The 12,108-nt window shown below is 50.6% G+C and overlaps 1 protein-coding gene across 5 annotated transcripts in view; it reads left to right on the forward strand.

Moving 5' to 3' along the window:
* The window catches only part of CALN1 (calneuron 1), a 160,981-nt gene that overhangs the window by 147,574 nt on the left and 1,299 nt on the right, over positions 1 to 12,108 (forward strand). For all 5 annotated transcript variants that reach the window (XM_017824101.1, XM_017824103.1, XM_017824105.1 and 2 more), the window contains one exon: positions 5,358 to 5,511. In XM_017824101.1, the coding sequence (XP_017679590.1) occupies positions 5,358 to 5,511 (154 nt within the window). The remainder of the gene's footprint in view (positions 1 to 5,357; positions 5,512 to 12,108) is intronic.

Raw genomic sequence — 12,108 nt, forward strand, 5'->3', positions numbered from 1 at the left:
TGCTGTCCCTGGTCCCCCCAGAGCAGAGCTCAGTCCCTGCCCCTCCTCTGCCCCTGCCCAGGAAGGTGGAACTGCAGTGAGGTCTCCCCTCAGTCTCCTCTGCTCCAGCTGGACGCACCAAGTGCCCTCAGTGTCCTCACACGCCTTCAAATCAAGGCCCTTCCCCATCTTTGTTGCCTCCTTTGGACACTCTCTAATGGCTTCAGATCTTCCTTTTATTGTGGTGCCCAAAACTGCCCTGGCACACCTGCACCCCCAGAGCTGCCCTGGGCCACCTTGGCTGTGTCAGCACAGCACAAGTCCAGCCGCTCTGTTGAGTCCAGGGATTTCTTTGGGTCACATCCCATGTTTTGGCAGTGTGGGAAGGGTCAGTTTGCATCTGCCTGGTGGGTGTTCGACACATGGCCTGACATGCATTAGGTCTGAGAGGAGAACAGTGGTGTTATCTCATAATCCAGACATTATTCTGCCCCAAACCTGAAATCTCAGATACACAGATGTGGTGCTTAGGGACATGGTTTCGTGGTGGAATTGATGTTGGGACAATGGTTGAACTCGGTGATCTTTTCCAACCTAAACGATTCTCTGATTCTCTGAAGCTTTTGGGTTTGCAGACCTGATTTTCAAAAGCACCAGGCAAAATCCTGCTCTCCTGCTGCTGTCCCAGTCTCCACTTGGAGCCCTCAGCAGCCCAAGATGACCTTTTCCAGATGGCTTACCTGGGAAACCGGTGTCTGAGTGCTCTCCTGGCTGAAACCTTCCCTCCAGAGGAGCCAGTCCCACCACTTGTTGAGCAGAGCATTTTTATCAGTGGCTTTAAAAGATCTTGCAGGTCACCAGAGAGGCCCTGCTCCAATTCCTTCAGGGTCTCAGCCTGGCATCACCCAAAAAAGGTTGGCAGGCTCCTCTCTTGAATCCCAGGGCCAACTTGGGATTCAAGAGAGGAGCCTCCCACTCTTTTTTTAAAAGCAGAGCTGATATTAAATGAAATTATCATAAGGGCTACTTCAGCATTTAACTCTTTGGAGAAGCAAGTCCTTCCCAGAGGGGCATCTCCCACTAGAGGAAAGAATTCCAGGTAGGACACAGAAGTATCTGGAAATGGTGCTCTGCAGGCAAGGCAGCTGTCCATCAGCTATAAATTTGGAACATTTGGATTAAGGAGACTGAAGGAATTGGTTGGGACTCTGCTTTCATTCCCAACAGGAAATTTAAATCAAGGAGGAGTCAGGAAGCTACAGGCCCACTTTCCTTTCCAGGTGTGTCCAGGGACAACATCCTCCTTCTGCTGGGGACAGTTGCTGAGTTCCATCCAGGTGCTCTCCATAGGATCCAAACATCCCTGTACAAGGAGAGGTTTCCATTCAGCTCTTGGGGAGTCTGAGGCTCAGCACTGGGCACAGTTGGTTTCTGTTTCAGTGCTCCCGGTGTATTCCGAGCTTCAGAAGCTGCACCATTGATTTCCACTAATTATAAATCCTATAGAAAGTTCTCAGCTTGCAACAGTCACGGTTTGGCTCTCAGTGGAGTCAATAAAAGTTAAGAGTTGCTCCCTGGTTGCTGTCATTACAACAATAAACCCCGGAGTAATTGAAAAGTGAATCAGGGAAATTGCCGGATTGGAGAGCAGTGAAAATAGAAGGAATTACCAGGGAGCCCAAGCAGAGCCTTGTCCCTGCCTGCACCAAGCTGGAGTCTATTCTGGACAAACTGATAAGTGTGTCATGGTGGACATGTCTTGAGCAAGGGGCAAAGCAGGAGCAGTGACCACGTGCCTGCCGAGAGGACAGAAATTCAGTGCATGAGCCAACAAGGGTGATTTTGAATCCCTACCGAGATTGTTCCGCTTCCTAAAAGGCAAAAATGACAACAAAATAATAAAAAAAATCATTTCTCCCTATATTAGAATAAAACTCAAAAGCAAGAGCTGGAGATGCAGCAACAAGAGGACAATTATGTCCTACTAGATAGGTCAGCTGGTACAGGAAGACCCAAACCCCCCAGGTCATTACTGTTTGCACATCGTTAAGATTAGATGAAAACCAGGGTTTTGTTTGGAAGCCAGGCAGCTGGAAGCAAAGCAAGGTTGGAGGACAGAAGACTCTTCTTGGTGACAGTGCTGGTAGAGAGGGAGATCTGCAAAGGCTTGGACAGGCTGAGAAAACTGGGACTGTTCAACCTGGAGAAGTGAAGGTTGTGGAGACCTCAGAGTCTGAAGGGGCAACAAGGAACCTGGAGAGGGGCTGTTCATCAGGAATGGGGGAGTCAGCACAAGGGGAATGGGTTCACACTGACAGGGGGGAAATTTAGGTTGGAGGTACGGAAGAAATTGTTCCCTGTTCAGGTGGGCAGGCCCTGGCACAGGTTGCCCAGAGAAGCTGTGGCTGCCCCATCCCTGGAAGTGTCCAAGGCCAATTTGGAGCAACCTGGGCTAGTGGAAGGTGTCCCTGCCCATGGCAGGGGGTAGAACCAGATGATCTTTAAGATGCCTCCCAAACCATTCTCTGATTTTATGATTCCATGATTCTAAGACTGAGGAAAGGAAAAATAGGTGTCAAGATCAGCAATGGTGTTTCCCAAGGTGAGTTTGGACACCTGTGGCTCTGGAGACAGACATGAAGGAGCACAGGGATGATCCAGAGATGATGTTCTTCCAACACAGTCATCTTGGGACATAGTGAGGCAGATCCTGAAGCAATCACTTGGCTTTCTGCAAGGTCAGGAAAGCCCATGTAAAGTCTGTGAGCACTTCCAGTAAGTCAGAGTCTCACACGTCCCTGCAGACGTCCTCAAAAAAGGGTGCAAGTAAAGAGAAGGTTTCAGAGACACTGCTCTGGGCTGTGGAACACCCACAGGGGTGAGCATCCACCTGGTGATGGGTGAACACAGGTTTTGAACAGCTTCTGGAAGCACTGTTCCTTTGGGACAGCTTCTGGAAAGACCCTGGAAGTGTCCATGGCCAGGTTGGATGGGTTCTGAGCAACCTGGGCTAGTGGAAGGTGTCCCTGCCCACAGCAGGGGTGGAACTGGATGAGCTTTAAGATCCTTTCCAACTCAGACCATCCTGTGATTCCATGGTTCCCTGAAGGCAGAAAAACCAAGCCCATAAACTCCAACAGAAGAACTCTGTCAGAGAACTGTCCCTGAGCCAAGAACAAACTCAGCACAGGTTGAAAATGACCCCACCATGTGATGGAATGGGGTAACCATGTGCTGACAGGCCGCTCCTCCTCAGATGGAGTGACCACTAGGATGAAATTAAGGCTTTGCCATATGGGTGGACTCGGGAAGAGTTTTCAGGTTGAAGTTTCCCAGGACAAAGACCCCAAAGGAATGAAGGGTTGGGGTGTTAGGGGAGAAAACCTTGCTTTTACCAGCAACCAGCACTGCAGGAAGGCACCCAGGAGGGCTGCAAACCCCGGGCAGCTCTGCAGACCTCCACTAACACGCTTCCCACCCTGCTGGGAGGTTCCCATCAGTGAGCCCCCATTCCCACCCCTCTGGTTGCCAAGAGAAATGCCATTTGGAATCCCACAGGTTGTCAAATCCGCAGCTGCTCGGCTTGACTTGCTCTCCTAACATGAAAGACAGAGGCTGGAGGGTGAGATTTCCTCGTGCACAGCAAAGCAGGATGGAAATTTGGGACTAAATACCGGGGGGGATTTGCAATCCAGCTTTGAAGTGTTCAACGAGGAGCCACCGGTGACAATGATGTGCTGGCTATTTTTAGCTCTGAATCCCTGAGGAACAAGGACAGCAGCAAAAACACCAAACCCACCAGACTTGCTTTGCAGAGAAATGCTTTTCCTCTGGGCCAAAGGCAGGAACTTTGCTGTCCACTTCTCTGCACCAGGTTTGGGCTTGTGGCAGGAAAGAAGGGAATAGAATTGTAGGAATCGGTGCTTCTAAGGACAGCTGAGGAAATATGGATCAGTGTGTGCAAATCTGCCTGAACACACACAGTTGTGGCTGAACAGGGCAGGGTCCAGATTTAATAAAATTATTTCTCTTAGTTTTCCCTCGAGGATTAATGATTTTGGATCTGTGTGATGAGATGTGCAGCAGCGCTCAGGGAAGACAATGTCAGAGCAGCTCAGAAGTGATAAGAATACTAAGATGGGTTGAGTTGGAAGGGATTTTAAAGCTCATCCTGTTCCAACCCCCTGCCATGGGCAGGGACACCTTCCACTAGCCCAGGTTGCTCCAAGACCTGTCCAACCTGGCCTTGGACACTCCCAGGGATGGGGCAGCCACAGCTTCTCTGGGCAACCTGGGCCAGGGCCTCCCCACCCTCACAGGGAAGGATTTCTTCCCAATATCCCATCTAGCCCTGCCCTCTGGCAGTGGGGTGTCCTACATGTCCTACATGTCACTACATGTCACTACATGTCACTACATGCCGTGTCCTGTCCCGTTTGCTCTGTCCTCCTCATGCTGAGGGAAAGGAGTGGGAATTTCTCCCTGCACCACCCACTCCCAGTTGGCATCACCTTTCCTCCACTACAGCATTACCCCGGGGGTGTTTGGCCTTTCTGGGCTTTCTTGGAGGTGGGTGGTTCAGATGAGGCTGGACAGTGCCTGGTTCTCACTGTTTGCTGAGGGTGAGCCCATTTTGGGCTGTAAGGCCTGAGCTGAAGGTGCTGTGCAGAGGAGGATCATCTCCAGCACTGGGGAAGATCATCATGGCTTGGAGCATTTCCATCCATCTTTCCTGACTGCTCTGAGGGCTCAGGGAGCTCATCCCTTCCCCTGGCACAGCAGCCAGGGTGAGTGCCCTCTCTGCTGTACCCTTAGCAGGTGTTAATAGCACAAACAGGCACATGTGCAAAGTTCTGCTGCTGCAAAATGTCCTTTCCTATGTATTCTTCAGGAATTGTGGGTTTAACATTTGCTTTGTGTGAGAACATTTACCCACTGGATCTACAGCACAGGTCAGCTCAGAGGGAAATGTTCTCTGCTTGTTCTTGCCACACAGGCACAACTGAAGAGTTAGGAAGTAAAAAAAAGGGGGTCAGAAACAAGGCAGTGACTCGTGGCAAAGTGCAAGAGCTACAGGGGGGATCCCTCAGGGATTTGTCTCTGTTGGGGTGGCCAGGATGATACTGAATTGCTGCCTCTCCAGCCTGGAAGACCCTCCCTGACACAGGGCTGTGTCTCTCTGCTCCTCCACCAGCACTAAGGAGCTCCAGCAACATCCATTTGCAGCTTTAGGGTAAAAAGAGCCTGAAGGAGCAACATTTGCAAAGTTGAAATGAGGGTGGTAAAACACGAGTAGGGAACTGTGGCACTGCCCTCGTGCCCTCATTCCTCTGGGTGCTGTGTCTCTAACTGGGTCTAACTGGGTGCTCTTCCCACAGTTTGACATGCAGAGGATAACGCTGGAGGAGCTGAAGCACATCCTGTACCACGCCTTCCGCGACCACCTCACGATGAAGGACATCGAGAACATCATCATCAACGAGGAGGAGAGTCTCAATGAGAACTCTGGCAACTGCCAAACAGAGTTTGAAGGTGAGGGAGGAACTTTCTGGGTTTCCAAACAATTATCCTCTTCCTGATTTGACTGTAAAACCCACTCTGTGCCGTGACATGCCATGGGCAGGGAGGTGTGATGTTAGTGGGGAGTTATTTTAGAGAAGCAGTGACACACTTGGGGACCTGCAGAGCTGCCATCAGCCTTCCTCCATGGATCAGTAAAGCTGAGCCTGGTTCAGGCAGGAGGAGGAACTACTGGGTGCTTTGCCTTCTGGCAAAATGGGATGGGGTTCAGCCAAAGAGATGTGCAGCCCGTGCTGAGGTGAGTGTCTAAGACAGACTGAATTTCCCTACAGAAATTTCCACATTTCCCTCAGGTTGTCATGGAACGACTTCATTGGCCCTGGCAGGCCCTACCAAGGTGTGTTAGGCTCTTCCAGCTTTCTGTTGTCTTTCCATAAACAGAAAAAGGTCTGCTCTGGGCTCCCAGGGAACAGCTGAGATGAGTCCTGTCCCTGCACTGGAACACCAGCAAGGAGCAAGGGTGGTGCCTCTGTACCCATGGCCTGGGGCACCTCTTGTTCTGAGCTGCAGGTTCAACCAGGACAGCTCATCTCAGCACCTGAGAGTGTCTTCAAAGCCATGGGCTAAGCAGAGCTCAGAGGGAGTCAGAGAAAGGGAAACATTTGCTTCCTCTCATCAGTGTGAGAAGACCACCAAGTGCTCCCCAACTCAGCCTCTGCAGTGGGGTTTGCACTTTGACAGAGCTGACACTGGCAAGAACATTCCCTCTTTTAAGGCATCTCAGGAGAAGGATTTTCTTGGCCAGAGCAGCTTGTGCTGCTCCAAAGCGTTGCTGATTGGAAAAACTGGAGCTGTCCAGAGAAGCTGTGGCTGCCCCATCCCTGCAAGTGTCCAAGGCCAGGTTGGAGCAACCTGGGCTAGTGGAAGGTGTCCCTGCTCATGGCAGGGCCTGGAACAAGGTGATCTTTAAGTTCCCTTCCAACCCAAACTATTCTTTGACTCTCTGAAATCAAGTGCAGAAGAGTCCAAGGAAATACCCCCAGAGAACCCGCAGGGTTGAGCACAACCCCCTGGGACAGCCACTGTGCTTTGCCACCCACAGCACTGCCACTTTCTGTGGGCCATCTGGGGGGAAATTCCGATACTCTGAGGGGTCAGACAAGCTTCTGAAAGGGCACCAGGCCAAGACAATGAAGCATCTTTCAAACAAAGCAAAGTTGAACCTGTTAGTGCAATTCTTAGCCTGGCTAATGAATGGCATTCAGCAGCTCTATCCAGCACACTGAATACTGCAGGAGAGGTGGAGAAGAGCACAGCTGAATTTTAAAAAGCCTGCAGGAGAGAGGAAAGCAGCAACACTCTCTGAATCAAGCCAAGCACCATTTTTTTTGTTCCTCCTGGAGAGCAGCAGGGAGGAAGAGATGCTGCTTATTGAATGGAGCTGTCAGTCCCCACTGACCTGCTGATTCACTGGAGGCACGAGCCAGTTCAGGCTCATTTCAGCTCTGGGGCTTGGGTGAACCATCCCAATCACCAGGAAAAAAAATTGGGTCCAAATACCTAAATGCTCAGCAGCTCGTTTTGGAAGTCCCAGCTTCCAAAAGTACAGCAGGAACAGCTTTTCTCGTGGGATGTTGGCATTGCTGGTGCCAGGCAGAACCTGGAAGCAAAGCAGCCCCTTTTTTAGATGTTAAAAATACACACACACAAATCCAGCAGGGAATACAGATCAACTCGACCCTGTCAACAGCAGTGCAAAGTTTTGCTTCAGGTCCCAGAAGAAGGGACAGTTCTGGTCCGTGGCAGCTCTGACAGGAGCATTTCTCCCAGGAAAAGGCAGGCTGGGAGCAGGTTGTGTCCCTGCTGCTCTCCAGGTTGGACATGCCATTACCTGAATGACCCAATTCTGCTCTCAGAGTTCCCAATTCCCAAACAGCAAGATCCCTACAGGGCTGAAAAGCAGAGCTTTGAGGGTCTCCTGGGTCAGTGACACCGTGGGAGAGCTGTCTCCATGTGAATCACTCACGTGTGGAGCAAGGGAGATGCTTTTTGGGTATAATTCCTGGAGTTTATTTTAGGTGCCACCTTGGGATGAGATGAATTACACCTTAAAAAGCAATTCAACCCTTCAAATAGCAATTCAACCCTTCAAATAGCAATTCAACCCTTCAAATAGCAATTCAGCTGTTCCTCTCAGCCCACAGAACCTCCCACCTCTATTTAATGGACATTTCATCCACCTCATTGAAGAGTCTTTGATAGGAATGAGGCCAAGATGAGCCCTGATGGGTTTTAGTGGGATTTGGGAATGTCTTAGAAAGGAAGAGATGTAGCAGATACTTCCAGTAGTACCTTGAAAGGGGGGATCTCCACTCACTCTCACCTCTGGGTGTGTTCTGGCCTTCAAAAGAGCAGCCCCCAAATCTCCTCCCTGCTGTGGGCACAGACATCCCCCCTTCTCCACAGCCCTGCCAGGTGCTAAAGGGTCTTGCACAGGTAATAGAACCATCAGTACAAATATATTCCAATTTCTGCCATTCTCACAGATTTGCCCTCTTGGCTGCTTGTCATGATGAGGTCTTTATGTGATATTTATGATTATGTAATATTCCTTCTATATTGACATGGATTATAGACCTCATACCTCTCACCCACACCCCCTTTCCCCCACATACCATATTTGTATTATAGCCAGGGACAAATCCAGGATTTTATTCAGTTCATTTTGAACATTAAAGTCACTTGTAAGACATCAAATCTAGGGACAGACTACACCAGAACAGAGGCACAGTTATGTCTTCAGCCTTTATTTCTGTTTTTATTAATGCTTAGGGCAGGACAACAAAGATTAGATGTTTTTATGAGACATGAGAAAAGAACAACTGTTTGCAGCAACCTTGTGCTGCCAAAAATTTATAGCCCAAACCCCATTTGTCTGGCAGTTCCCTTTATCCAAACACTCAGGACATTAAGCTGGTGGCAGACAAGGGTTTGGGGTGGCTGTGGTGACCTGAGCTGTCTGTCACAGGTATTTTATCCTCAGCCCTGACACTCCAATCAGCTGGATGTGCCAGAGCCCCCTCCCCGCTCAGCTGAGGGCTTGGGAATGAAAAACTGGCCTCTTAAAACAAAAATAACTCCAGCCAGGCAGAGAAAGCCACCATCCCTCACCCCTGGCAGGGTGGTGACAGAGCCACCATAAATACACTGCAGCTGTCCCTGGGAGCAGGGCTTTGGGGCAGGGGAGGAGGCTCTCAGGGCTCCCCTGACCACCCCAAACCCACCGAGGGCATCACGACCAGCCCAGAGCCACAGCCAGGGGGGCCCCGAATGGTCTGGCCCCGTCAACCCCACGTCCTGGGGGAGAAGTTACAGTGACAATGGCTCTGTCTCTGCCCTTAATGACACCAGGGCGAGGTCTCCTCACTCCCTGGGTGCTGAGGAGGTGCAGGATGACCCAGCCTTGATTTGCCTTTGCTTCTTGAGCTCTCAGTGATGTTGGACAGCCCGGGGGTTGCACCTCACCCTGAGAAGTTTGAGGATCTCTCCAGAGGAGCTCCAGGTTCTGACCATGTACAAGGAACCAGCTCCCACGGGGGGTGTCAGAAACTCCCACTGGCAACCAAATGCCAAAGGGATGGAGCATCCAGCCCTGAGCCAGTGGAATCAGCAGGAACAGCACAGATGCCAGGCTCAAGGGATCTGTGGATTTGGAGAAGGGAGAGAACTGAGGGCAAACCATCACCAGTAAGCAGGGGGGGCTGATGGGTGCTCATGTTTAAGAGGGCAGTTCACAGGTAACTGCTCCCAGGGAGGAACAGCAGGAATTCCAGGTTCTCTGTGTCCCTGGGGATTGCAGGGCAGGGGAACTGTTACGACATCTGTGAGCCCCAACCAACAGCAAGAGGGTCCTGCTGGGTCTTCAGCATCCTACACACCTTTTCCCTTTCTCCTGGGGTTATCTGGGAGGTGATTTGCATATTTGGTGTGCCCTCAGTCTGTGAAGAACAGCCACAACAACTTCCCTGGATCCTGCTGCCTCAAAGTTCCATTTTTCCTTGCTGGTAGAACAGAAGCTGTTCAATTCCGGAACATTTCTGCAAGAAACTCTGGCCATGGTTTACTTTTCCTCTGAAGAGGAGAGTTGCCATCACCAAAAGCCCAGACCAGTGTTCAGCTGCTGTTCCCCATCACCACAACCAGCCCCAGAGCCCCTCACTGAACAGCAGTGCTGGCACTGAGGGCTGGTGCCAGTGCTGTGTCTGCTGCCTGGGAGGGTTTTCAAATAAAATAAGAGAAAATAAATCGAAAAATAGTAGAAAAAAATAGAAATAAATAGAATGAAGAGAAAAAGAAAGAAAGAAAGAACCACAACCACAAAGTGCCAGAGCACCGTGCACAAAGCCAAGGAGCCACAGTATTGATTCTGTGAGCTTTATAAAGGAATTAAGAGGCAAGCAGTGCAAGCAGAAAGGGAGGAATTTGGGAGAGCTGCTGTGAGGGGGGGTTTCATTACCTGCTCAGGGCACTGACAGTGCAGAGTTTCCCTGCCCAGGGCACTCTTGACTCCAAGCCCTGCCTATGGAGGCTTCTTGTGCCTCAGGCACTGAGTGGGGAATGGTGTGGGAGCTGAGACTGGGACACAGGCACTAAACACCAGCCAGGGAAAGGGATGAGGGATAAATCTGCTGTTCAAAATGCAGCTTCCTGTGCTCGGAATCACAGAATATCTGAGCTGGGAGGGACCCCCAAGGATCACGGAGTCCAACCCTCAGCCCTGCACAGGCCCAGCCCCAAGAGTCACCCCCTGTGCCCCAGAGGATCAGCCAAACCCTCCCTGAGCTCTGGCAGCCTTGGGGCTGTGCCCACTGCCCTGGGGAGCCTGGGCAGTGCCCAACCAGCCTCTGGGGGAAGAACCTTTGCCTGAGATCCAACCTGAGCCTGCCCTGACACAGCTCCAGCCATTCCCTGGCTGCTGTCCCTGGTCCCCCCAGAGCAGAGCTCAGTCCCTGCCCCTCCTCTGCCCCTGCCCAGGACGTTGGAACTGCACTGAGGTCTCCCCTCAGTCTCCTCTGCTCCAGCTGAACACACCAAGTGCCCTCAATGTCCTCCCACGCCTTCAAATCAAGGCCCTTCCCCATCCTTGTTGCCTCCTTTGGACACTCTCTGATGGCTCAATCCCTTCCTTACATTGCTCTCTGTGTGATGAGGTTCAAGACTGGATCAGAACAAGGGGTTTTGTCCATATATATTCTAAAAATATTCCTTTGAGTCTTTCCAAACATGAGCACTTGGAGCCTGGTCACATTTGGGCTTATTCTGTGCTTGCTGTCACCTGAAAGTCTCCCATCATCCCCAAGTACATCCATGAGAAAAAGGTGACTGGAACATCCCTTGTCAGGGCAATCCAAGACCAAAGGCCAAACCAAGACTCAGAGCAGATGGGCAGAACTGTGGATGTGGCACTTGAGGACATGGTTTACTGGTGAACACAATGGTGGTGCTGGGTTGATGATCTTCAAGGTCTTTTCCAACCATAATGATCCTGTGATTATCTCAGGGAACCTTCAGGGCCTTTTCAGACAAATTAATCTCCACAATACCCCGGTACCTCATAATGTTCTGACGTTCATACACAGGGAGGCCAAGACAGAGACATGAACTGGCTTTGCTAAATCACAGCATGATCCTCACTGATGAGCTTAAAAAAAATTGAAATTAAATAAAATAAGTCAAATGCTAAAAATCCCAACTCTGTCCACATTTAACTGCTGCACATTCCTTTCACCTCTTTTGACACGTTCATTTGAAAAGGTTCTTAATAAATCTGATTTTGCTCAGGCACAGAAAACCTAAAGACAGTTTGGAAAAGTGACTCATGTCCCATCACACTCATGGCAACTGTCACAGTGGGGGCTGAAGTGTTGGCAGGGAGCACATCTGGAATCTCTGCTCCTTCCCAGGTGACCTGGATGAATCTGAGAGATTCACACAAGACCAACATTTCCTATTAAAGAAATTCAGAGACAACTTGGTTCAGATTAGAGGGGAAGGTTAGATTAGATATAAGGAAGGAATTGTTCCCTGGGAGGGTGGGGAGGCCCTGGCCCAGGTTACCCAGAGAAGCTGTGGCTGCCCCATCCCTGGGAGTGTCCAAGGCCAGGTTGGACAGGGCTTGGAGCAACCTGGGCTGGTGGAAGGTGTCCCTGCCCATGGCAGGGGGTGGAATGGGATGATCTCCAAAGTCCCTTCCAACTCAAACCATTCCATGCTTCTATGATTCCAACTTCATAAAGAGCTTAAAAGGAATACACAGATAAACTGAATCACCCCTGCAGGCATCTGAGGGGGTTAAAAGCCAAGATGAGATAGAGGATTCCTGCAGCATGTGAGGGTGGCCTGTGAGGAAGGTGGATTTGGAAGCACTGGAAGGACAGGTGGGATGTTTAAAAATGTCCCAGCAGGGAGAGGTAAGACTTGGCAGGTCCCTGAGGTTTGGACACGAGGGTTATACCAAGGAAATGTAAGGAAGGTGTTGAGCCATTAGAGAGTGTCCAAAGGAGGCCACGAGGATGGGGAAGGGCCTTGATTTGAAGGTGTGTGAGGACA

Source organism: Lepidothrix coronata, unplaced genomic scaffold (assembly GCF_001604755.1).
Source record: "Lepidothrix coronata isolate B3197 unplaced genomic scaffold, Lepidothrix_coronata-1.0 Scaffold108, whole genome shotgun sequence".
Classification (NCBI taxonomy): Eukaryota; Metazoa; Chordata; class Aves; order Passeriformes; family Pipridae; genus Lepidothrix; species Lepidothrix coronata.